The following is a 27,299-nucleotide window of genomic DNA, read 5'->3' as shown; positions in this document are numbered from 1 at the left end:
TGGGATTACAGCCGCCTGCCACCACGCCTGGCTAATTTTTAAAATATTTTTAGTAGAGACGGGGTTTCACCACGTTGTCCAGGCTGGTCTCGAACTCCTGACCTCAGGTGATCCACCAGCCTTGGGCTCCCAAAGTGCTGGAATTACAGGCATGAGCCACCATGCCTGGCCAATTTCTAAGATTTCCTTTTTTTTTTTTGAGGCAGAGTCTCGCTCTGTCACCCAGGCTGGGGTGCAGTGGCGCAATCTCAGCTCACTGCAAGCTCCGCCTCCCGGGTTCACGCCATTCTCCTGTCCCCGCCTCCTGAGTAGCTAGGATTACAGGCACCCGCCAGTAGTCCCTAAGATCCCGATTTTAGGCAGATCACCTAGAGGCATAGTGTTGCATGCCTCTAATCCCAGCTACTTGGGTGGCTGAGGCATAAGCATAGCTTGAACCCAGGAGGCAGATGTTGCAGTGAGCCGAGATAGCACCATTGCACTGCACTCCAGCCTGGGTGACAGTGTAAGACTGCAACTCAAAAAAAAAAAAAAAGGTTCATGCCTGAGAGTCATTCTTGAATTTTTCAGCCCTCAGCTCTAAATTAGTTCATGTACTAGACTTGTGTTTGTTACATAATGAGTTGATTAATTAAAAAATACAAGAATATCAGAACTATCAGTTCTGAAGCTTTCAGGCATTAAACATGACCTTGTGGAAATTAACAGAAAATAAAAATTGATTTAGCAAATGTAAAATACTGAAAAGATGAGGTTAAATGTCCTAATCTCGTAAAGTAATTCTAAATGTTCAAGCAATTTGCTGATGCATAGCCATTTCCAGTCATATTTTAAATCTTGTAGATAATCTTTTCATTAGAGAAAAGCCTTCTTGTCTCACCAGTTTAATAAACAAATCCAGAAATCCTGGTTCTTACCCACACTGCTTGTTTGACTTTGTTTCTATTTCTTCTCACACAGAAATACAGTCCACACTGCCCGGAATCTCTGCAAAGCTGACTTGGACTTCAGAGGAAGGCAGCTATCCTCAGGATATGACAGGGGTAACACCCTTCCAGATGACTTTTGAGGCAGGTTTTGTTGTGGTCTTATAAATTACTAATGATTTTATTCTTATTTTTCTGCAAATCTAATAACAGGAAAGAAAAGCCTAGGTCCCTCAAAGTTCCAAGCTGAAATGAAATAAGGCATTGGGTTCCCAAACTTGCCTGTGCAGACATGAGATCACCTAGGAACTCCCAAAATACTGTGGTCTGTGTCCCACTCTGAGTGACTGTGATTTAATTGGTCTGGGTGTTGTACTTATTAGTCTTCTTGGGCTTTGATAACAAAATACCACAGAATAGATGGCTTAAGCGATAGAGATTTATTTTCTCATAGTTCTGGAGGCTAGACGTCCAAGATCAAGGTGCTGTCAGGGCTGGCTTCTGGTGAGGCCTCTTTTCCTGGCTTGTAGACTACTGCCTTCTTACTGTGTCCTTACATGGCTTTTTTTCTGTGTGTGCATGAAAAGAAAGAGATCTCTAATGTCTCTTTATTTTTATTGAAATTTTTTTTGGTAGAGATGTGGTCTTGCTATGTCGCACAGGCTGGAGTGCAGTGGCTATTCGCAGGTACAGTCATAGCACACTACAGACTTGAACTCCTGAGCTTAAGTGATCTTCCTGCCTCAGCCTGCAAAGTAACTGGTAGCTGGGACTACAGGTGGGAACTACTGGCACCTGGCTCTGGTGTATCTTTTTATAAGGACACCAGTCCTATTAAGACCTGGGGTCAGGGCCCTACCCTTATGGCCTCATTTAATCTTAATAACCTCCTGAGGGCCCTACCTTCAAACACAGTCACTCTGGGGCTTAGGACTTCAGCATATGGATTTTGAGGGACGCAATTCCATCCATAACAGGTATGGCCTAGGCTTTGGAACATTTTTTAGATCCCAGGTGATTCCTAATATGCAGATGAATTTGAGAACCACTGAAATAAGCCTTTATTTGAATTTGGATCTCCTGATAAAGAAAATAAAAAGTGACTCCCAGTGCAGATCCTACTTGGATACATTTTTATTAGTTTGGTTTAGAGATCTCTTTATCGACTTATTTGTAGTCCAGATTTATGAGGGTGATAATTCACTCTCCATTCCCTTTAACAGTTCTCTCATCTCCTATTTTCCTTCCTTGGAGTTGGTGGAGACATAACAAATTAGAGTGCTTTAAACATTCTCCTAGAAGCCCTTGGGCAACCTTTCTCCATATTTGAATAATGATATGCTCATTCTGAAAGGAATGGGTATGGTATCAGGACAACAGATATCCCTAGCTGTGCCTTATCTTCTTTAGGAGAATGGAGGGTAAACAATCTGGAGCAATTAATGATTAGTCAGCTGTGAAACTATTCATGTCAAGTAGCAGTAAAATGGTGATTCCAGTGAACCAAAAAGGGCAATTCTAGGAAATGAGGTTCTGTGTTTCAGTCAGCCTGAACAAGCAGTAATTTGTATACATAACATTTAGATATATTGTTTAAGCATCCTGACAAGTCTGTGAAATGGGTTGGGTGAGGATTATCACCCCATTTTACAGATCAGAAAGTTGAGATTCAGAGAACTTGACTGACTCTCCCAGTGTCATACAACAGTTAAGTGGCAGAATTAGAACTTGAACCAAAGTCTGACTCATATAGATCAGGGCTATTTCAATATTTACTTATTCATCCAGACACGTGTGTTTGTTCAAGTCAGTGTCAGTGAGCTAGATACTATCTGTAGGTACATTGTCTTAAGATATATTACTTGATCCCAAGGAACTTGGAATATAAATAGAAAGATCAAGAAGTAAACACATAATTACAATACGGCGTGATTCCCAGGATGGATGATAGAAGTGAGCCCTGAATGCTGTGTTAGCATGGAGGAAGGGCACCTAATCCGTGGGAAGAGGTCGAAGTCTGGAGGTCTTGACGAGACTGAAAAACAGATTTGCTGGCTGTAGGAGATTCTGACACTTGAAAGAATAGGAAGTTGTTATCAGAGTGATAAAGTTTCTCTTATTTTTTTTCTTTATTGCAAAAGTAGTGTTTCCCTCAGAAAAATCAAAGCATGATCAAAACAGACATTTAGAATACACATAATTTGGCCTTTCAGGGCAGCCATTATTAATACCTTGGTATACATCTTTTCACAATAGAGTGGGGCATTTCAATTTAAGATATTCAGAATGGAACAGTTCCAAGCCGTGGCCATGGAAATAGGTGGCTGGGAATGCGTGGAGGTCAAGGTCATTATTGTTGAAGAGGTCAGGGAACTGCGAGACTAAGTTATTGCTTAGGCTGGTTATCTGCTTGGATATGGATGTCAGTCAAGATGATGACAGCATTTAGCGTACAGAGGAAAATTGTGAGCTTAGTGACCAGGAGTCAGCTGGTGATGGAGATGAAAAGTAAAAGAATAGTATAGTCAAATGGCATTAGCCTCAAGGGAACAAGGATTTCCTCACGGATTTCTTCCATTATATCTCATTGTTTTTGGTATTGTGCAGCTATGTAAACAATATTTGAATGAAGAGAATGGGAAGAGATAAATGGGAGATTGTAAAAGATTTCATCATGAACCCCTCAATTGAGGAGAAAGGTTAAGTAACAAGGTTTACAGCAAAAACTAATAGAGATATCCATGGAAAAGCTATAATAAATGATCCATTCGTTTGGGCCTGCGAGGAAAGTTAATTGCAAGGAAGACTGAGGAAGAAATTTCTTCATTTAGGAGAAATATTGGGTTTTGTGTTTACGCCCACAGCTAGTCTTACATCTTGGGGTTCATTAGGCTGGGTAACATGTCCCTCCAAAAGCAATCTGATTTTATAAGATCTTCTCGACAGCTTTATCAAGTTTAATATTTATTTTTGTAATAATACTAAGTGATCAGGTGAATGGAGTTATACATATATACATACAAACACATATATGCACAAACATATCTATATATTTATACATCTGTACTTCTGTGTGTATGTATCCAAGGTAAGATGGGAAGAAACTGAGACTTTCTTCTAGAAAGTAATATAAGGGCTCATGACTGCGTAAGTTCATATTTAAAAGCATACTTCTATATTCTGTCATATAATTAGACATATTTAAAGGTGAAGACTAAAACCGTATGATTCAATAGTGGTTTCTGTTCTGCAGGGCTGGCAGCATCTATTTTTTTCATAACAGTAAATAAGTAAGTTCACTGCTTCTGTAGGTATGTCAGGCTGGGGTACTGGGTCTCTAACACCCAACACCCAACACCCAACTGTAAAAGGCTTTGTTGTCTGTCTCTTCCTCTCTCTAATAATTATTTCTTTTTTTGTTGTTTTTTTGAGACGAAGTCTTGCTCTGTCGCCCAGGCTGGAGTGCAGTGGCGTGATCTCAACTCACTGCAAGCTCCACCTCCTGGGTTCATGCCATTCTCCTGCCTCAACCTCCCGAGTAGCTGGGACTACAGGTGCTCGCCACCATGCCCAGCTAATTTTTCATATTTTTAGTAGAGGTGGGCTGTGTTAGCCAGGATGGTCTTGATCTCCTGACCTCGTGATCTGCCTGCCTTAGCTTCCTAAAGTGTACATCTTTAGGATTACAGGCGTGAGCCACCACGCCTGGCCTCCTCTCTCTAATAATTTTATGAGTAGATCTTAAAAGGGGCCTCTAACCCCTTTTAAGGGGTTAGTTGTGTTGTATTAACTATCCTCTCTGACCTGACATTAGTCACTTTATCCTAAGTCTGGGTTAGGTTCAGTCCTTCTGCTGTATTCCTTTAGCACCTCATTTATGTAAATTTCACATTGTCATCTAAATTAGTCTGTCTCATCTACTGAACTGTGAACTCTTCTAATTCTGAGATTGTCTTATTTATTTTTATAAGTCCGGGTACATAATAAGACACATTAATATTTTATAAGTGAGTAAATGCATATATTAAATAGTCATACATAAGCATTGCTTGTTAGGCTCTATAAAAAATAATGATGGATTATATATTACCCCATTCAGATAGCTACTTGTATACACAGAAAATGAACATTTTTGGAGAGGCAGCACTGCATTAGAATGTGGACTTTGGAGTTAGCTCTAGTTATGAATCCCACTGCTGCCACTTAACTAGCTGTGTGTGACCTTGGACAAATTAATTAGCTTATTGAGTCTCATTATCCTCTTCTATAAAATGGAGTTATTTCTTACTTGCATAGAAACTGCTTGGCATGTAGCAAGTATTCAGTAAATATCATCATTATTCATTGTAGCCTCTCTCCAGTAGTTGCTCAAGGAACTTTCACTTCGCTTGTCTTACTGTTAGATATAATTAGCCCTCTCTATGATACACCCTATAATCACCAAGGTTACAAAGCTTTGAAACTGTTCCAAGAAGTTGTTTTGGAAGTGGTAAGTACAGAAAACGCTTTAAAGACTATTGCTTTTTGGTTTAAACATTTTATACTAAAATTTCAAAAATGAAGGATGTGACTATGATATGTATGCCGACTGCAGTTATTATTTAATTACCACTGTTTACATGCCTGAATAATCCTAGACATGTTTACAGAATTTTCTAATAATCCCCTATTGATTTTGGTAATATATATATATATATTTTTTTTTTGAGACGGAATCTCACTCTGTCACCCAGGCTGGAGTGCGGTGGCACAATCTCAGCTTACTGCAACCTCCATCCCAGGTTCAAGCAATTCTTGTGTCTTAGCCTCCCAGGTAGCTGGGATTACAGGCGCGTGCCATCATACTCGGCTAATTTTTTTGTATTTTTTTAGTAGAGGTGGGGTTTCACCATGTTGGCCAGGCTGATCTTGAACTCCTGACCTCAAGTGATCTGCCCACTTCAGCATCCCAAAGTGCTGGGATTACAGGCATGAGCCACCCTACCCAGCCCATTTTTGTAATAATTTTTTCAAATACTTTTTCAAATAATTTTTTTTTTTTTTTTTCCGGACGGAGTCTTGCTCTGTCACCTAGCCTGGAGTGCAGTGGTGTGATCTCAGCTCACTGCAACCTCCGCCTTCCAGGTTCAAGCAGTTCTTTGTCTCAGCCTCCCGAGTAGCTGGGATCACAGGTGCCTGCCACCACTCCAGGCTCATTTTTGTATTTTTAGTAGAGACGGGGTTTCACCATCTTGGCCAGCCCTGGCCTTGAACTCCTGACCTGAGGTGATCCACCCACCTTGGCCTCCCAAAGTGCTGGGATTACAGGTGTGAGCCACTGCACCTGGCCCAATTTTTTCTATTTTTAAATCCCAACCTATTGCCACAGTTTTTGACTTCTTTTTCAGTGTACTTATAAAAAACATTAAAAGGCCAGGTGCAGTGGCTTATGTCTGTAATTCTAGCACTTTGGGAGGCCAAGGTGGGAGGACTGCTTGAGGCCAAGAGTTTGAGACCAGCCTGGGCAACATAATGAGACCCTGTCTCTGCAGAAAATTAAAAAATAAAAATTAGCCAGGTGTGGTGGTACACACTTGTAGTCCTAGCTACTTGGGAGGCTGAGGTGGGAGGGTCGCTGGAGCCCAGGAGTTCGAGGTTACAGTGAGCTATGATCATGCCACTGCATTCCAGCCTGAGTGACAAAGTGAGACCTTATTTCTAAAAAAAAAAAAAAAAAAAAAAACATAGTAATAAATAAAATAAAAATATTATAATAGCTTATCCTTCTATATTTGTGTGTTTCTTATTTTTGTGTTACCAAATTTTGACATCTGGGACCTTTTTTTTTTTAAACATATATCTAGTACATGGCTCTGTATTCTCTGAGCCAACAATAAAAACCTACTGATTTCTGATTGTATTTCTTCTTTCACTTTTTTGGACTTCTGCATTTTCTAGGAGACTGTTTCTAACTTTGGTTTTAGGAACACTACAATAGTGAGTCAGTATAGGTAAGTGGTTCATGCTAAAGATCTAGAGCCAAATCGACCTGGCTAACGGACAAGTTGTTTAACCTTTTTGAGACTGTTTTGTAAAACACTTATTTTTTTTCCTTCATTTTTAAAAATCCAGATCCTGCACAATCTTTTATTTATAAAATTTGGGTACCTAATAGAGTTTTTGTGAAGGTTAAATGAGATAATATAAATAAGATACCTTAGCACCATTCCTGCAGTAAAGTCTTCACCTAGTGGTAAATCTTATATTTGTAGGGAAGTGTTTGTAGTATATTGGCAAGAACATGGGCAATTGGTATTAGAAAGACTTAAGGTCACTCAAAAAACAAAAAAGAAAGACTTACAGTCAAGTTCTGGCTGTACCACTGAACAGCTAAGTGACCTTAGGCATGTTGCTTAACTTTACTGAGCCTCTTAAAAAAAGTCTACAAAGAAGGGGCCGGGTACGGTGGCTCACGTCTGTAATCCCAGCACTTTGGGAGGCCGAGGTGGACAGATCACCTGAGGTCAGGAGTTCGAGACCAGCTGGCCAACATGGTGAAACCCCATCTCTACTGAAAATACAAAAAATCAGCCAGGCATGGTGGTGCGCACCTGTAGTCCCAGCTACTCAGGAGGCTGAGGCAGGAGAATCGCTTGAACCTGAGAGGCAGAGGTTGCAGTGAGCCGAGATCATGCCACTGTACTCCAGCCTGGGCAACAAGAGCAAAACTCCATCTCAAAAAAAAAAAAAAAAAAAAAAAAATCTACGAAGAAGAGATTGTAATACCTACCATTCAGGATTATTGTGAGGTAGTATATATATAACAACTGCACAATACTTGTCACATAGTAGGTATTCAATGAGTGATATCTATTATTGTTACCATGTATAATATACAGTTTCTTTTTTTTTTTTCTTTTGGAGACGGAGTCTAGCTCTGTCACGCAGGCTGGAGTGCAAGGGCACCATCTTGGTTCACTGCAACCTCCACTTCCCAGGTTCAAGCAGTTCTCCTGCCTTAGCCTCCTGAGTAGCTGGGATTGCAGGCGCATGCCACCATGCCTGGCTAATTTTTGTATTTTTAGTAGAGATGGGGTTTCACCATGTTGGCCAGGTTGGTCTCGAACTCCTGACCTCAGGTGATTCGCCCACCTCAGCCTCCCAAAGTGCTGGGATTACAGGCATGAGCCAACATGCCCAGCCTACGCTTTCAAATATATGGATCCTTAAAACAGTTCTGTGAGGTCAAAGGGCTAGGTTTTATCCCTGTTTTGCAGATTAGGAAATGAGGTCCAGGGCAGTGACTTTTTTTTTCCATGAGCATTTAATTTTTCTTTTTACAGAACCAGTACTAAAACACAGGTCTTCTGACTTTTGAGCTTTTTGCTCTACAACTTTTCATTATAAATAAATGTTTGGATTAATGGATTGATGTCAAAAATAGGTTCCTTTTAGTGTTTGACTCCACTCCACTTTGACTCCACTCAAAGGATTCTTTTTTAAAAATTTCTTTCTAAAAAAGCATAACTCAGATTCTTAATACAGATTGTTCCAAAGCACATTAGGATGGTGGAGTTATTCTTATCAACTTCAGTCTGAATTACTTTTAAATTTGTCCCCAAAAGTGGTTTTGACATTATGAGTTTTACTCTGATCTTTGTTCTTGTGTCTCCTGAAGTTCCATGTAACAGATACTCTAACCCAAGAAGTGATAGCCATTTAGATTTTCTTTTGCATACAATTCTCATTCCCAAAGATGTCTCCCTTTGGTTGCCCAAAAAGCTTTCTGAGGTATAGTTACTTTTAGAAGAGAAAAAATACCATAATTCAATTCATTTGTGCTCTTGAGATTGTGTATGTGTGGTAGGTGTTTTTGTTGTATTATTACAGGTTGATGAAAAGCCCAGAACCTTGATGACAGATTGTCTGGTTATAAAGCATTTTTTACGTAAAATCATCATGGTGCACCCTAAGGTAAGCTGTTGCTTCGTACAATAATGATTCTCTTGTTTAAGTCATTGTTTTCCAGAGACCTTTACTATGTAGGACATGGACAGATATGATTGGTTCTTTTTCTTTCAATGAAGATGATTAAAATGTTTAAAATTTGAGGTCATGGTGGCTCATACTTGTAATACCAACACTTTGGGAGGCCGAGGCGGGAGGATTGCTTAAGTCTAGGAGTTTACGACCAGCCAAGGCAACATGGTGAGACTCTGTCTCTACAAAAAAATTTTTTTTTAATTAGTCAACTGTGGTAGTCAGCTCCTGTAATTCCAGTTCCTCAGGAGAGTGAAGTGAGAGGATTGCTTGAGCCCAGGAGGTTGAGTCTGCAGTGAGCCATGATTGTGCCACTGCCCTCCGGCATAGGTGACAGAGTGAGACCCTGTCTTGGGGAAAAAAAAAAAAAAAAAAAAGACAACTTTCAACTTTCAATATTGAATTGATTTGGTTTCTATGTCCTCAAGACAGTTTTTTTTTTTTTTTTTTTTTTTTTTTTTTAGAGAGAGACAAGGTCTCACTATATGGCCCAGGCTAGTCTCTAACTCCCAGGCTTAAACAATCCTACTTTGGCCTCCCAATGTGCTGGGATTACAGGTGTGAGGCACCGCATCTGGCCCAAGGCAATCTTTTTTTTTTTTTTTTTTTGAGACAGACTCTCACTCTTGCCTAGTGAGTGGCGTGATCTCGGCTCACTGCAACCTCTGCCTCTCAGATTCAAGCCATTCTCCTGCCTCCGCCTTCCTAGTAGCTGAGATTACAGGTGTGCACCACCATGCCCCGCTAATTGTATTTTTAATAGAGACAGGGTTTCATTATGTTGGCCAGGCTGGTCTCAAACTCCTGACCTCAGGTGATCCACCCACCTCGACCTCCCAAAGTGCTGGAATTACAGGTGATCTCAGCTCACTGCAAGCTCCGCCTCCTGGGTTCACGCCATTCTCCTGTCTCAGCCTCCCGGGTAGCTGGGACTACAGGCGCCGCCACCTCGCCTGGCTAGTTTTTTGTATTTTTTTAGTAGAGACGGGGTTTCACCGTGTTAGCCAGGATGGTCTCGATCTCCTGACCTCGTGATCCGCCCGTCTCGGCCTCCCAAAGTGCTGGGATTACAGGCTTGAGCCACCGCGCCCGGCCAAGGCAATCTTAATGATGGTTATGTGTTATAGCTGAGAAACCTCTGGATAGAGAGAGCTTTGTTTTGGGTTATTTTCAGTTTTTTTATTTATTATTATTATTGCTTTATTGTATCACTTTAGATACCTCTTCCCTCCTCTGTGCTTTGTTTTTTGTTAAACCTAGATAATAAACCTTGCTGTTTATCTCCTTTTCTAAAATGACTATAAGAACAAATAAGGATTTTTTTTTCCCGAGACAGGGTTCTGCTCTGTCACCCACGCTGGAGTGCAGTGGCTTGATCTTGGCTCACTGCAGCCTCCACCTCCCAAGTTCAAGTGATTCTCCTGCCTCAGCTCCCTGAGTGGCTGGGATTACAGGTGTGCACCACCACACCTAGCTAATTTTTGTATTTTTAGTAGAGATGGGGTTTCGCCATGTTGGCCAAGCTGATCTTGAACTCCTAGCCTCAAGTGATCCACCTGTCTCAGACTCCCAAAATGCTGGGATTATAGGTGTAAGCCATCATGCCTGGCCAAGAAATTTTGATAGAATATCAAGAGCAAGACCCTGCCTCAAAAATTAAAAAAAAAAAAGCTAACTGTATTCCATTGTGTATATACCACATTTTCTTTATCAACAGAAACACAAATACTATATGATTTCACTTATATGTGGAATCTGAAAAAATCAAATTCATAGTAGAGAATAGAATGGTGGTTACCAGAGGCTGGGAGTGGGTCAAGGAAGGAAATAGGGAGTTGTTAGTTAAAGGGTACAAAGTTTCAGTTAGACAGGAGGAATAAGTTTTTAGAATCTTATTTCACAGGGGGGTGACTATAGTCAATAATAATATATTATGTATTTCAAAATAGCTGAGAGTAAATTTCAAATGTCTCACCACAAGAAATGCTAGTAAGTTATGTGATAGATGTTAATCTACTTGATTTAATCATTCCACATTGTATACATATATCAAAACACCACACTGTACCCTATGAATGTATACAGTTATAGTTTATCAATTAAAAGTAATACTAATTTAAAAATTTTTAAACTTATCCTTTTCCTTTAGGGATTAGATATGGAAGTTTTTAATCTGTATCTTGGCTCATGTTCAATCTCACACTTAATTTATTGTTTTGCAGGTCAGATTTAATTTCAGTGTAAAAGTAAATGGAATCTTCTCCACAGAGATCTTTGGGTAAGTTCTTAGGTCTATGGCTTAAGATGATGCTATGGCTCTGCAGTTTTTCTCAGCTATTATTGTCCTATTTCCAAAAGATTCACAGTTTGATATCTTGACCCAAAGTCACCTTGAAACTAATTTTCTGACACCCCCACATTTTATTATTTTAGTAGATTCATCCCTGTCTCTAGAGGGGGTAAACTTAAATATTACCATTTTTCCCTTGGTTAGTTACGGAATTCTAGTAATCACTGGGGTGGTAGTAGTCATGGGCCAAAATTTGTGTCAAACAGATTGATTTTAGAATATTTGAGAGATGGCTTAGCTTTGCTTTGCTTTGCAGGGTAGAGAATGAACCCACTTTGAACCTTGGGAATGGAATTGCTCTTGTGGTCGACTCTCAGCATTATGTGAGGTGAAGGCGTAAAGCCTTGTTGTCCCTCTGCATGTTTTACTCTCCTCTCTTGAGTATGAATGTGGGTAGAAATTGGAAATTGTCTCACTTGTCATTTGTAAGTGCCAGGTGTCAGCTTCTCTATAAGAAAAGCAGAAGTAAACTTTTTTTTTAATGTTGAAAACTACTATTTTAAGTTATTTATGTACTTGAATCTATTCTAAATGACCTGAAGACATGTGCCTTCTTCTCTCCAAGCCTTATTTTCTTCTGTAAATGAAACGAAACAGACCCTGCTAGTTCCAATCCCATTTAGGCATGAGAAGAGAAGACTGAATTTAAAACTTTACTTGAATTCTTGCCTAGAGAGATAGTATGAATACAAAGGAATTCATTGTACGTTATTTTTTGTGCATCAGCATTTTGCATAGATTTGGAAATCATCTCTCTGTCCATCTCCATCTTCTTCAGACTCCAAGAAAGTAAATCTAGTCAGGCACAGTGGATCATGCCTATAATCCCAGCACTTTGGGAGGCTAAAGTGTATGGATCACTTGAGGTCAAGAGTTTGAGACCAGCCTGGCCAAAATGGCAAAACCCCATCTCTGCTAAAAATACAAAAATTAGCTGGGCGTGGTAACACATGCCTGTAATCCGAGCTACTTGGGAGGCCAAAGCATGAGAATCGCTTGAACTCGGAAGGCGGAGGTTGCAGTGAGCCGAGATCACGCCACTGCACTCCAGCGACAGAGCAAGACTCCGTCTCAAAAAATAGTAATAATAAAAAATGTAAAAAATCCATGGAGGAGGTGGTAAACAATATGGAACACACAGAGCCCTTCTGTCTTGCCTTCCTGTGCCATTTAACTACCACAGAATCCAAAGCGAAAATGAATTATATCAAGAAAAGACCTAACATATGCTTAAGTCCAATTAATTTGTTCTTTCTTTTTTTTTTTTTTTTTTTTTTTTTTTTTTTTTTTTTTTTTTTTTTTAGACGGAGTCTTGCTCTGTCGCCCAGGCTGGAGTGCATGGCCGGATCTCAGCTCACTGCAAGCTCCGCCTCCCGGGTTTACGCCATTCTCCCGCCTCAGCCTCCGAGTAGCTGGGACTACAGGCGCCCGCCACCTCGCCCGGCTAGTTTTTTGTATTTTTTAGTAGAGACGAGGTTTCACCATGTCGCCAGGATGGTCTCGATCTCCTGACCTCGTGATCCCCCGTCTCGGCCTCCCAAGTGCTGGGATTACAGGCTTGAGCCACCGCGCCCGGCCTCTTTCTTTTTTTAGACAGGGTCTCACTCTGTTCAATCCAGATGCCATCATAGCTCACTGCAGCCTCGAATTCCTGGGCTCATTTTCCCACCTCAGCCTCCCGAGTAGCTAGTAGCTAGGACCACAGAAATATGCTACCATATGCTGCTAATTTTTTTTTTTTGGAACGGAGTCTCACTCTGTCACCCAGGCTGGAGTGCAGATCTCGGCTCACTGCAACCTCCACCTCCTGGGTTCAAGTGATTCTCCTGCCTCAGCCTCCTGAGTAGCTGGAACTACAGGCACACGTGACCATGCCCGGCTAATTTTTTTGTACTTTTAGTAGAGATGGGGTTTCACCATGTTGGCCAGGATGGTCTCGATCTCCTGACCTCGTGATCCACCCGCCTCGGCCTCCCAAAGAGCTGAGATTACAGGCATGAGCCACTGCGCCCAGCCCATATGCTGCTAATAAAAAAAAATTTTTTTTGTAGAGATGAGGGTGTTGCCTAGGCTGGTCTCAAACTCCTGGACTCAAGCAATCATCCTGCCTCGGCCTTTCAAAGAGCTGGGATTACAGATGTGAGCCACTGTGTCCAGCCCTAATTTAGTCTTTATTCATTAGTTTCTGCCTCTATTTATGTGCCCAGAGGCAACACTAGTAGTCAAAGTCTCTTAAGGCTTAAAGAGACTGCCCTTGGTTTTTAGTCTGTTTTCTTATTCTCACCCAAAATTACACCTCAGATGAGAATATTTTTGTCATTTAATATACAGGTTATAATTTCCCCACCCCATATCTTTCTTTAGTGATCCTCTAATACTAAACAATCCTTACAGGTAGCAGCTTATCATCATAGTTGTACTGACACAAGTTTAAGCCTCTGAGCCAATTTTTGTAGATGTGTTTCCTTGGATGACCTGATTAGAGATAAAGGAAAAAGTTCATTAATATTTCCTCTCTTTTAATTAATTCATTCATTCTTTTTTTTTTTTTTTTTTTGAGACGGAGTCTTGCTCTGTCGCCCAGGCTGGAGTGCCCTGGCCGGATCTCAGCTCACTGCAAGCTCCGCCTCCCGGGTTCACGCCATTCTCCTGCCTCAGCCTCCTGAGTAGCTGGGACTGTAGGCGCCCGCCACCTCGCCCAGCTATTTTTTTGTATTTTTTTTTTAGTAGAGACGGCGTTTCACCGTGTTAGCCAGGATGGTCTCAATCTCCTGACCTCGTGATCCACCCGTCTTGGCCTCCCAAAGTGCTGGGATTACAGGCTTGAACCACCGCGCCTGGCCAATTCATTCATTCTTAATCAGCTCTCTCAGGTTGACTATTTTCTCTCTGTTTAGAAAAGAGGTATTGGAAAGTAACAAAATTTTACTAGATTCTTTCTAGGAGAGAAAGATGGCCTGATTTTTTTCTCATTGTTACTATCAAACAGCAACCTCAGACCTCTTCAGCGGAAGGTGTAGCATGTATGAGAGCAGACTTCTAAGTATCATGGGGCCAGTTTTAGGCCATTTGTGATTCATGGGCCCCCTCACACAATGCTGACATTTGAATGAATTTGAAAATTTGCTCAGAACCAAAGATTAATTTTAGTGGAGGAAATATACTTGAGAATAAGTAACAGGCTGGTCATGATGTCTCACACCTGTAGTCCCAGCACTATGGGAGGCCAAGGCAGAAAGATTGCTTGAGGCCAGGAGTTTGAGACCAGCCTAGTAAACATAGTGAGACCCCGTCTCTAATAAAATAAAATAATAATATTTATTTTTCGAGACAAAGTCTTGCTGTGTCGCTTAGGCTGGAGTACAGTGGCGCATTATCAGCTCACTGCAACTTCCGCTTCCCAAGTTCAAATGATTCTCTTGCCTCAGCCTCCTGAGTACCTGGGATTACAGGCATGCACCATCACGCCCAGCTGTTGTATCTTTAGTAGAGATGGTAGTTTCACTATGTTGGCCAGGTTGGTCTTGAACTCCTGACCTCAAGTGATCCATCCGCCTCAGCTTCCCAAAGTGCTAGGATTACAGGCGTGAGCCACCATACCGGATCTAAAATGCTTTTTAAAAGAGAAACTAAGAAGCATCCATTAGTGGCAGCAAAAGCAGGAGCCATGATACCATCTCTGAAATGCCAATATTTCTACTGTTTCCATTGCTGTGATTCCCTGAGTGAGACATAAGTTATTTATTCCAACAAAACTGATATGGCACGTTATATGGTTGTACATATGCTAGAGGTTATAAAAATAATTCTGAACGCTCTTTTAAATAATTAAGAGGAAAAAACGTTAAATTTGACTTGTCTGTTTTCTGACAGTAGACCAAATTTTGGTACAATTGAATCACACTGCAGCAGAATTCACCCTGTGCTAGGACATCCAGTAATACTTTTCATCCCTGAAGACGTGGCTGGCATGGACTTGTTGGGAGAACTGATACTGACTCCAGCAGCTGCACTGTGCCCCAGCCCAAAGGTTTCTTCCAACCAGCTTAACAGGATTTCTTCAGTTTCCATATCCTTTTGATGAAAAGTTCCATCCAATTATCTTTAAAATGGGTTTTTATATCCCAGTTTAGGAAAGCCTTTGGTATGTGAATTCTGCAACTACAAATATGTATGATTTGTGTAAAAACATATAATCTAATGTGAAAGCCAAGCTTGAAAATTTTGCCAGGGAACTGAAAACTGTCAAATGTGACACATGCCATGCATTTTTCATACAATCCAATATGACTGAAGCCTGAAATGAATGGTGCACGAGGAAGAGATGGGGCTAGAAAAGTAGTCTGGAGTTGAATATGGTTGATCTTGAGTGCCATACTAAGGATTGTGAACTTTATTCTCTGTACAGTAAGAAACCATTGAATGTGGCTGGGTGCAGTGGCTCACGCCTGTAATCCCAGCACTTTGGGAGGCCAAGGCGGGTGGATCATGAGGTCAGGAGATCAAGATCATCCTGGCCAACATGGTGAAACCCCGTCTCTACTAAAAATACAAAAATTAGCCAGTCATGGTGGCATGCACCTGTAATCCCAGCTACCCAGCTACTTGGGAGGCTGAGGCAGGATAATCGCTTGAACCCGGGAGGTGGAGGTGCAGTGAGCGGAGATGGCGCCATTGCACTCCAGCCTGGGCGACAGAGCAAGACTCTATCTCAAAAAAAAAAAAAAAGTAATTTATGGGAGTGTAAACCAGGTCAGGGTTATATGTGTTTTTTATACAAGTGAATACATAGTCATAAGATACTAAAACTTAGCAGTTTTCTTTAGCAACTACACATATTTCTATATGGACCTTTGGGTCTGCCTCTGATATTGTCAACTTGGGAGCAGCCAGTGACTACTTTCTTCAAAGATACCTCTTCTTTAATTGATTGGAAAAAATACCATTTGTGTATAGTACCCAATTTGGATCTCAAATTGGATAGAGGTATATCCTCCCTCTCTCTGCACAGGAATGAAGAAACTTGAAGAATATTAGAGAAATGAAAGGAAATATGAATAGAAAGTGTATATAAAAATATGACCAGAGATATGGCCCAGGTTGGGGTTTGAGGGTCAGGGTCTGGCCAAATGTGAGAGACCACCTGAAGTGAGGCAAACTGGTGTTAAACAGGCAAAGCTCTTTCAGAGCTTGTTTTGGCATTGCATGTTTTTTTGTTGTTTGTTTTTGTTTGTTTTGTTTTGTTTTGTTTTTTGAGACGGAGTCTCGCTCTGTCGCCCAGGCTGGAGTGCAGTGGCCGGATCTCAGCTCACTGCAAGCTCTGCCTCCTGGGTTCACGCCATTCTCCTGCCTCAGCTTCCCAAGTCGCTGGGACTACAGGCGCCCACCACCTCGCCCGGCTATTTTTTTGTATTTTAGTAGAGACGGGGTTTCACCGTGTTAGCCAGGATGGTCTCGATCTCCTGACCTCGTGATCCGCCCGTCTCGGCCTCCCAAAGTGCTGGGATTACAGGCTTGAGCCACCGCGCCCAGCCGGCTAATTGTTTTTTGTATTTTTGGTAGAGACAGTGTTTCCCCCTATTGGCCAGGCTGGTCTTGAACTCCTGACCTCGTGATCCGCCCGTCTTGGCCTCCCAAAGTGCTGGGATTACAGGCTTGAGCCACCGCGCCCAGCCGGCTAATTGTTTTTTGTATTTTTGGTAGAGACAGTGTTTCCCCCTATTGGCCAGGCTGGTCTTGAACTCCTGACCTGAAGTGGCCCACCTGCCTCAGCCTCCCAAAGTGCTGGTATTATAGGTGTGAGCCACCGCACCCGGCCTGGCATTGCATGTTGATACTGGTTCTCCTCTTACTTCCTCTGCTGCCTCCTCTATTCCTGGTCCTTCTGTTAGATACTTGTTCAGAAGAGTTCTAATGTACCTAATCTGTCAACTCTGGGCCTTTACAAAGGTAAGGGAGCAGTGATACTTCTGAACTACTGTGGAAGAGAAATGCCTCATAATGAACTGAGAAAATCACATAAAATTCCTTAGAAACAATTAAAACACATACTAGTGCAAGATGTAATAGTATTAGGCCTAGGAAGCGGACTGTAATATTCACATAAGCTCTAACCACACCAGCTTTGGGTGAATCATGCTAAAAGTTGGAGGTTAATAACTGAGCTAATAAAACTGTGAAATTGGAGTATGTGACCATGGGCTGATATCTAGGAGGGGTTGCAGTTTTGAGATTGACTGTCCTAACTAGAATCCTTTGAAATTTGGAAGGTAGTCTGGTCTTCTGGCTCCTGAGGAAGATGACCAATAGGGAAGAGGTATTCTGTGGCTATGACTGGTATGAGAAGATTGAAGCCTACTGGGATGGGGCAGTATCTTAGAGGGAATGATAGACTCCACCGATTTCAAATAGAGATATGACTGGTGAATTTCTAGGGATCTCCATATCTCCTTTTCTCTTTCATTTTTGTTTTTGGGCTTTGCTGGTTTAGTTTTTTACCAATTCATGGTCCTGAACTTTCTCAGTTAACTTTGGAAATGAATAACGTAGAAAATGTCCCCTCATCTCCCTCCCTTATTACTCTAAAGGACAGAACAAGGATCCACATGAAGGTACTTCTCTACATGGATCTGAAATATAGGACTATCCTGATTGTATTCTAAAGGATCAAGGTGCTAGAAAGTGACCACTGGGCAATGGATTACAATTGGGGATACAAATATATAGTACTGGGGCTAAAAGCAGATTCTTTAGTCAGTCTAGCAAAATCTAGAACTCAGTTCCACCATTTACCTCAAGCTCACGCTGAATGAGGTATTTAACCTATCTGTGCCTCTTTTCTTATCTGTAAAAGGCCATAAGAATAGGTCCTATCCAATAGTGTTGTTGTGAAGTCTAAATGTTGAAATAGTACATAAGCATTTGATGCAGTACCTGGCACGTAACACAAGTTAGCTGTTGTCATTACACTCAGGTGAATCTAACCTCTTACCAGCCATACCTGCCTTAGAAAGTTGTACAAGGAATCAATTAATTTATTGTGTAGTGCTTTTCAGTAATGTAAAGGAGTGTTGTTTGGTTTGCATTGTACATACGTAGTTACTATTTTAATGTTCTTCCTGTGAGTCATTATGATTTGCTTCCATCATGTGGATAGAGAAACAGGTTCAGGAGGGTAAATGAGTGTTTGAATTTAGATCTCCTATTCTCAGATCCTTCTTTGTTCAGAATACAGGTTCTGTAGTCATTTTGTATTTTGAGGGCTTTACTTATCTTAGAAATTCATGTAATATCTTGTCCTCTAGATTTGGTACTTCCAGATGTGAGTTATCGGGCGGAATCCAGTGAGGGGGATCAGTCTCAGAATATGGACCCTCAAGGACAAACTCTGCTGCTTTTTCTCTTTGTGGATTTCCACAGTGCATTTCCAGTCCAGCAAATGGAAATCTGGGGTAAGTATAAGAGAATGGGGTTGCCAGCTTGGGTGTGCCAAATGCTAAGAGAGAGGGAAACTTTGTGTAATGCACACATGTAAATTAGATATATTTCTGTAGAATAAAGAAGTTCAGTGAAAAACCCTGCTTAATAAAATAAATATATCCTATAGAAAAGATTCATATATTGATGCATTGCTTAAATGATGACATTTCTAGATCTGGTTGGCCAGAAATCAGCAGACACTTCGTATATATTGCTCCCTAGGGATCAGCAGTTCTCAATGTTAGCTGCACAATATTACCTGAAGAGCATCTAAAATGCTCACTCTCCAGAGATTCTGATTTCCAGATGGACTGAGGTGGGGCTCAGGGCTCAGTATGTTTAAGAAATTTTTTTTATTTTTAGAGACCCTTTGTCGTCCAGGCTAGAGTGCAGTTGCGCGAGCATAGCTCACTACAACATCAAACTCCTAGGCTCAAGTGATCCTCCCACTTCAGCCTCCCAAGTAGCTGGGCCTATAGATGCATGCGACTGCACCTGGATAACTTTTTCAATTATTTTTTATATTATTGTTTTTTGTATGGAGGTCTTGCTTTGTTGCCCAGGCTGGTCTCAAACTCCTGGCTTCAAGTAATCTTCCTTCCTTGGCATCCCCAAATGCTTCTTGGTATGTTTTTAAAGTTTCTCAGGCCGGGTGCGGTGGCTCACACCTGTAATCTCAGCACTTTTGGAGGCCAAAGTGGGTGGATCACTTGCAGCCAGGAGTTAAAGGCCAGCCTGGCTAACACGGCGAAACCCCATCTCTACTAAAAATACAAAAATTAGCTGGCATGGTGGCGGCTTCTTGTAATCCCAGCTATTTGGGAGGCTGAGGCAGGAGAATCTCTTGAACCCAGGAGACAGAGGTTGCAGTGAGCCAAAATTGTGCCACTGCACTTCAGCCCGGGCAAGAGATTGAGACTGTGTCTCAAAAAACAAAATAAAATAAAATAAAATAAAATGACTTCTCAGGTGATTGTGATGTACAGCAAGGCTTGGGAACTTTTCATCATCATGCTGCCTTTCCAAGTGGATTTTAAAAAAATGCACACCTGTTCTTATTCAGGTATGCAACAAGGAACCTTTGGTGTTTATCTGTTAGATGGGTGATAATTTGTTATCAATCAGAAAGATTATCTATGATAGAGATAAAACAGTGGTTTCATTTTCTGGTCCATGAAACATATGCATCAGAATCACTGGATGATGATGATGATGATGATGATGATGGTGATGATGATGATTTTTTAAAGGTTCTAATTTTATTGACCAGGGTTCTATTTTTTTTTTTTTTGAGATGGAGTCTCACTCTGTCGTCCAGGCTGGACTGCAGTGGCACGATCTCGGCTCACTGCAAGCTCCGTCTCCCAGGTTCACACCATTCTCCTGCCTCAGCCTCCCGAGTAGCTGGGACCACAGGCGCCAGCCACCTCGCCTGGCTAATTTTTGGTATTTTCAGTAGAGACTGGGGTTTCACCGTATTAGCCAGGATGGTCTCGATCTCCTGACGTTGTGATCTGCCCGCCTCGGCCACCCAAAGAGCTGGGATTACAGGCATGAGCCACCGCGCCCGGCCTATTATTATTATTTTTGAGACAGAGTCTTCCTCTGTCGCCCAGGCTGAAGTGCAATGACGCGATCTTGACTCACTGCAACCTCCACCTCCCGGGTTCTAGCGATTTTCCTGCCTCAGCCTGCTGAGTAGCTGGAATTACAGGCACATGCCACCACACCTGGCTAATTTTTGTATTTTTAGTAGAGACGGGGGTTTCACCATGTTGGTCAGGCTGGTCTCGAACTCCTGACCTCATGATCCACCCCCCCCCCCCCGGCGCCCCAAAGTACTGGGATTACAGGTGTGAGCCACCGCCCCTGGCCATTATTATTATTTTTGTAGAGACAAGGTCTGAACTCCTGGGCTCAAGTGATCCTCCCACCTCGGCCTCCCAAAGTGCTGGGATTACAGGCATGAGCAACGCACTTGCCTCAAGTGATTCTTAAATATAGTAAAATGTGAAAACCACTGAGCATTAGCAGGAGTTGGCTTCTTCATTTTAATCCAGTAAACCCTGAGATGTAAATTTAAGTGTTTCTCAATGCCCTCCTAATCTTTGAGGAAAGTTACAGGGAGAAGTGGAGCTTTATACAAATTTGGGGAAAGGTTTGTAAGCCTCCCTTTTGGTGCTTCTGATATGTCTCTGTGTTCTCCTTTCTCTATGGGCCAGTGTGTTTTCGTGGGACTCTATTCTTCAGGCACTCCAGTGCTATTTGGTGTGGCCCTGCTCCCACTGAGTCATAAGAAAAAAGACTGCTTACAACACCAGACCAAAAGAGCTCATATTGACTGGTGTCCATTATTTATTGAACAAACCATTGTTGGCTGTGGTATTCTTCCTGCTGCCTTCCTTCTGAGCCTCTCAGCAGTAAGATAAGGCAAACTTTTCCCAAAACGTGCTATACACACTGTAGGAGAGAAGCACTGTTTCCTGGAACTCTGGCTTGTAGCTGTTTATTTGAGGAGCTAGTGGTCTTTGGTGCGCAGCCGTTCTGATGATTAATGCCAGGGGAATAGAAAATAGAAGATATCTAAACTAATGTGAGGATTCCTAGGGCTGTTCCCTGTGGCCTATGCTCACACAGACAGAGGCTGGTAAGAGCAGCAACTTATTATTGTGGAAAAGACATCAGGGTGGAATCAAGAGACCTGGGTTTAATTTTAGCACTGATACCAACTTCCTCAGTGATTTTTGGGAAGCACGTCACATAAATATGAGCCTCCCTTTTCATATCTTTAACATGAGATTGTTAGGCTAGGCCCCATCAAAGGCCTTTCCAGGTCTAAAACCCTCTTAAGACTTAAGATCTGCTACCTTCTGGCAGGTTTTTTTTAAGGTCTGCCAGAAGGTAATCCTCAGATAATGTAAGCCTGATAACATGTTCTGAGCCCTAGTGAACATTCCTTAAGAACTCAGATTCCTCAGAAACACAGTATTATCATTCTTGTACTACTGTGATAATCTGTACACTTCTGTTTAGCTTGACTCTGAAGGCCTGCAGTATCTCAGTTGTTGTACTCAGTATTGGATTTAAAAGAAATTCATCAATGTATTAGTAAATACAGTAAGTCTCTCACATCTTACACATCTGGTAATTTAAGACTAGCCTCTGAAGAAGATGCACAGTGAGGGGAGGGAGGTAGATATAGACATAGTGATAATTTTACCTTACCTTCCCCCTTTTCTTTCTCATATCCTTAAAAGCTTTCTCTAGAACCTCTTCTTTTAGGAAACAGATTGTTCAAAATTAGTCTGTTCCCATGTGTCTTTAAGAAAATTACTTAATTGGCCTTATGCCCACCTGCCTTGTCATGATAACTTCTGTGATTAATTCATTTTTTTTTCTTGTGACTAACTCATTATTTTCCACAATGTCAAAAGCATTTTTTGATGGTCAAAATTTTAGGAATGAACTTTGACTTTTAAATTAAATGACTGATGGGTGCAGCACACCAACATGACACAAGTATACATATGTAACAAACCTGCATGTTGTGCACATGTACCCTAGAACTTAAAGTATAAAAAAATAAAAAATAAAAAAATGTCTGCTTTCAAAAGGGATTTGATTTCTTGAAGCTATTCTTAAAACCAAACTATGGAAAATACCAATCTAGATGATATATTAACATAGCAATAGCAATATTTTGAAATTGTACAGTGTACATTTCAAAACACTTCATGGGCCAGGCACCGTGGCTTGGCATCTGTAATCCCAGTACTTTGAGGGGCCAAGGCAGGAGGATTGCTTGAGCCCTGGAGTTTAAGACTAGCTTGGGCAACATAGCGAGACCTCGTCTCTACATATAAAAATGTGCCAGGCATGGTGGCTCACACCTGTAATCCCCACACTTTGGGAGGCCAAGGTGGGTGGATCACCCTGAGGTCAGGAGTTTCAGACAAGTCCAGCCAACATGGCTAAACCCCGTCTCTACTAAAAATACAAAAATTAGCTGGGCGTGGTGGCAGGCAGGTGCCTGTAATCCGAGCTACTCAGGAGGCTGAGGCAAGATAATCACTTGAATCCAGGAGACGGAGGTTGCAGTGAGCCGAGATCATACCATTGCACTCCAGCTCAGACAACAAGAGCAAAACTCTGTCTTTAAAAAAAAAAAAAAAAGCCAGGCATGGTGGTGGTGCACACCTGTGGTCCCAGCTATTCGGGAGGCTGAAGTGGGAGGATCACTTGAGCCCTGGTGGTCGAGGCTGCAGTGAGCCGAGATCGTGTCACTGTGCTCCAGGCTGGGCAACAAAAAAGCCCGCAAAACACTTCATGTACATTATTGCAGTTTATCTACACAACATACCTGTGAGAGCACAGTGGTATAAAGTCATTTTCTATATTGAAGAAAAGATTTCATCACCACTAGTTGATGGCAGAATTGACCCTAGAATCTATGTTCTCCCTGACTCCAGCTCCAGAATCCTTTTGAGCTTACCATATATTACCTTCCCTAACAGGAAAGCCTCATGGTGCCTTATGGTAGGAAATGTTTTTCTGGCTTGCATTTTTAATACAGTCCTGGAAAAAGCCAGCCAGTTTTAGGCTGATTCATCATATAATTCTGAACACTGTAAACAAAGAATAATCAAGAAGGATTTTCTCCAGGTGACCTGTAAATTTGGCTTCCTGTGCCTGCTGCATCAGGATCATTACATGGCGGCCTATTGTTTGATGGCATAATTTTTTTGCCTGTTGCTCTCACGTTAGCTTTTCTGAATGAGGCTGAGCAGTGGTGCCCGTGGTTACTTTAACAGAGGTAATCCCCCATTTAAAAGGACCTCATACCAACAGTTCTGTGTCATCTTTGTGAATTTTAACCTTTTCTTTACCACAGTATGTCTGAAAGCACTGCCACAGCAGTGATGTTCACATAGACGTAGAGTAGGGTTAGGCACACTCTATAGGACGTTTGCTTCTCCCTTTCTCCTCTCCTTTGGGGTCACTGGGATTGTTGTTTACAGTACATGGTACATATATGAATTAAACAGGATCCCTTATTTATTTCTTTAAAAAATAATGTCATTCTTCACCTTAATTTTCCTGAGCTTTCTTAGATTTATAAGTGGGAATTGGGTAGGTTTGTAAGTTGCTGGGAGATTTTGTCTTAAAAAAGGTAATTATCTGTGGATATGTAGGGATCTCTTCTTCCAAGAGGCATCTTTTCCACTCCCAGTCCTGACTCAGAGCACATGAACAGCAATCTTGAAGTAGCTATCCTCACTTATGGTTAATTCTTGGATAATGCAAGCCTGATACCATGTTCTGAGCCCTACTGAACATTCCTTAAGAACTCGATTCCTCAGAAACCAGTGTTATCATTCTTGAACTACTGTGATAATTTGTACACCTCTGTTTAGCTTGACTCTGAGGGCCTGCAGTTTCTCAGTTGTTGTACTGATCTCAATACAACATCTCAGATGTTATATTAGATTTAAAAGAAATTCATCAATGTACTAGTAAAGTGTCTTAAATCTTACACATCTGGTAATTTAAGACTAGCCTTTGAAGATGCACAGTGAGGGGAGGTAGATATAGTGATAATTTTACCTTCTCCCTCCCCTTAGGAGTCTATACTTTGCTCACAACTCATCTCAATGCCATCCTTGTGGAGAGCCACAGTGTAGTGCAAGGTTCCATCCAATTCACCGTGGACCAGGTCTTGGAGCAACATCACCAGGCTGCCAAGGTAATAAGGAATTCACAGCCTCTTTTCTCCTATTCTCTAAGAAAAAGATAGCAAGCATATATAGCGGGCACAGGGCCCAGGAGCCCTTCTTCCCTTAATGCCCCTTCCTCTCTTCTGTCACCTGGGTGATCTTGTAACGCTGCATCTAGCCTACAACTCAAACTTTAGCTTAGATGGATCACTGTAACCAGCTTGGTTAGTCTTACCTCCTAGTAGGTGTGTTTGGGTAAATAAGGAAATAATAGTTAATAGGGAAAAATGGCTGATGACACATCTCTTCCTTATCCATATAATTCCCCTTCCCACACAGACTTCTGGAGCTGCTGCTTCGCTGTGTCTTATATTCCTCCCCTATTTTCCTAATTCTTTACACTATCACCTTCTCTTCTTACCTGATTTTCTAAATCCATCCATCCTGTGTACTTTTGGTAACACATTTCTTACCTCATATGGCCCACTTTTCAGGGAAAAAACAGCCACACTAAGCAGAACTAAAAGCTTTTTTTTTTTCAAATAGTGTGTCTGTTTTCTTGACCAGTGTCCTATTGCTTGTCTTCTCTAAATGTGTCTGTGTCAGTAAGTCACCTCTGTGAAGTGCGAGAACATTTTAAAATTTTATATTAATTCCCTAAATGTTATGGTGTAAAAATATGTGAGGATCTCAGTAACTTTTGTTGATGGATAGGAAGAATTGTTGAAATCCTGCTCTGATGGAAATGTGTGGGCCCTCTGGGATTCTCTAAACCACATCTTGGGATTCACGCAGTCTTCCCCTTACTTGTTATGTTTCCCAGGCTCAGCAGAAACTACAGGCCTCACTCTCAGTGGCTGTGAACTCCATCATGAGTATTCTGACTGGAAGCACTAGGAGCAGCTTCCGAAAGATGTGTCTCCAGACCCTTCAAGTTAGTAGGAGATTGGGTTTGGGGATGCTTAAAAGTGCCAGGGTTTGGGCTGGGTATGGTGGCTCATGCCTATACTCGCAGCACTTTGGGAGGCCAAGGTGGGAGGATTGCTTGAGCACAGGAGTTTGACACCAGCCTGGGCAACATAGAGAGACCTTGTCTCTACAAGTAACTAAAAAATCATCCAGGTGGGGTGGTGTATACCTGTGGTTCCAGCTTCTCAGGAGGCTGAGGTAGGAGGATCAACTGAGACTGGGATGTTGAGGCTGATCCATGATCATGCCACTATACTCCAGCCTGGGCAACAGAGTGAGACCTGTCTTAAAAAAAAAAAAAAAAAAATGTCTGGGGTGGTGGCTCATGCCTGTAATCCCAGCACTTTGGGAGGCTGAGGCGGGTGGATAACCTGATGTCAGGAGTTTGAGACTAGCCTGACCAACATGGTGAAACCATGTCTCTACTAAAAATGCAAAAATTAGCCAGGCGTGGTGGCAGTTGCATGTAATCTCAGCTACTTGGAAGGCTGAGGCAGGATAATTGCTGGAACCTGGGTGGGGGAGATTGCAGTGAGCCAAGATCGCCCCATTGTACCCCAGCCCAGGTGACAACAGCAACACTCCATCAAAAAAAAAAAAAAAAAAAAAAAACCATGATTTTAATGACATTCTACTGCTTATCTTTGTAAAATGTACAGTATTTTTAGAAACATTATTTTATTTGCGTCACTGTGATGCTACATAGTACCAGGCTTAAGTTTTAAGAAATATTTGTGGCCGGGCGCGGTGGCTCAAGCCTGTAATCCCAGCACTTTGGGAGGCCGAGACGGGCGGATCACGAGGTCAGGAGATCGAGACCATCCTAGCTAACACAGTGAAACCCTGTCTCTACTAAAAAAATACAAAAAACTAGCCGGGCGAGGTGGCGGGTGCCTGTAGTCCCAGCTACTCGGGAGGCTGAGGCAGGAGAATGGCATAAACCCAGGAGGCAGAGCTTGCAGTGAGCTGAGATCCGGCCACTGCACTCCAGCCTGGGCGACAGAGCAAGACTCCGTCTCAAAAAAAAAAAAAAGAAATATTTGTTGAACAGTAGTATGTATACTATTTTACAAATAAGAAAACAAGTTATTTAAGATTTCTGCTTTAGGTCACACAGCTAGTTAAGAACAGAGCTAGGGTTGGGTGTGGTGGCCCACGCCAGCACTTTTGGAGGCTGAGGCGGGTAGACTGCTTGAGGTCAGGAGCCCACAACCAGCCTGACCAATGTGGTGAAACCCTGTCTCTACTAAAAATACAAAAATCAGCCAGGCGTGGTGGTGCACACCTGTAGTTCCAGCTGCTCAGGAGACTGAGGCAGAATTGCTGAAACCCAGGAGGTGGAGGTTGCAGTGAGCCAAGATCACCCCACTGAACTCTATCCTGGGTGACAAAGTGAGATTCCGTCTCAAAAGAGGAAAAAAAAAAAGAAAAGGAACAGAGCTAGGACTAGATCAGTGATTCCTAATCTAATTCCTTGTTGAAGAATGCTATCTCATGGCGACAGAATACACTGGAAATAACTGAGCAACCTTAACTATTACATGTATGTGGCAATACGGAATCAGAGGCTCACGTTCAAATTCTGACTCATTTACTTATTAGTTATGTTTAGGCCTGTAGTTCGGAGACTTGTCTACAAATTGGAAAAAATAATAGTACCTCACAGAGTTATGAAAGTGAGAGCTAAATGTGTGCTATGGTCTGAATGTTTATATATCCCCAAAATTCATATGTTGAAATCCTAACCCCTGAACTGATAACATTAGGAGGTATGAGGCCTTTGAGAAGTGATTTAGGTCATTAGGCCCTCATGAATGGGATTAGTGCCTTTATTTTTATTTT

General features: G+C 41.8%; 1 protein-coding gene across 16 annotated transcripts in view; it reads left to right on the top strand.

Moving 5' to 3' along the window:
- The window catches only part of C15H11orf80 (chromosome 15 C11orf80 homolog), a 94,630-nt gene that overhangs the window by 44,937 nt on the left and 22,394 nt on the right, over positions 1-27,299 (top strand). For 6 of the 16 annotated variants that reach the window (XM_010366385.2, XM_030918517.1, XM_030918524.1 and 3 more), the window contains 9 exons: positions 961-1,070; positions 8,796-8,879; positions 11,168-11,223; positions 11,552-11,623; positions 15,169-15,364; positions 16,131-16,281; positions 18,600-18,746; positions 24,396-24,517; positions 25,312-25,422. In XM_010366385.2, the coding sequence (XP_010364687.1) occupies positions 961-1,070; positions 8,796-8,879; positions 11,168-11,223; positions 11,552-11,623; positions 15,169-15,364; positions 16,131-16,281; positions 18,600-18,746; positions 24,396-24,517; positions 25,312-25,422 (1,049 nt within the window). Of the gene's footprint in view, positions 1-960; positions 1,071-6,791; positions 7,411-8,044; positions 8,880-11,167; positions 11,224-11,551; positions 11,624-15,168; positions 15,365-16,130; positions 16,282-18,599; positions 18,747-24,395; positions 24,518-25,311; positions 25,423-27,299 lie in introns of those variants that run through there. The other 10 variants (XM_030918519.1, XM_030918511.1, XM_030918525.1 and 7 more) reach the window with 6 other exon arrangements.

The sequence above is a fragment of the Rhinopithecus roxellana genome, chromosome 15 (assembly GCF_007565055.1).
Source record: "Rhinopithecus roxellana isolate Shanxi Qingling chromosome 15, ASM756505v1, whole genome shotgun sequence".
Taxonomy (NCBI): domain Eukaryota; kingdom Metazoa; phylum Chordata; class Mammalia; order Primates; family Cercopithecidae; genus Rhinopithecus; species Rhinopithecus roxellana.
Note: the sequence above shows the minus strand (reverse complement) of the source record. Positions and strands in the feature narration are given on the sequence as shown.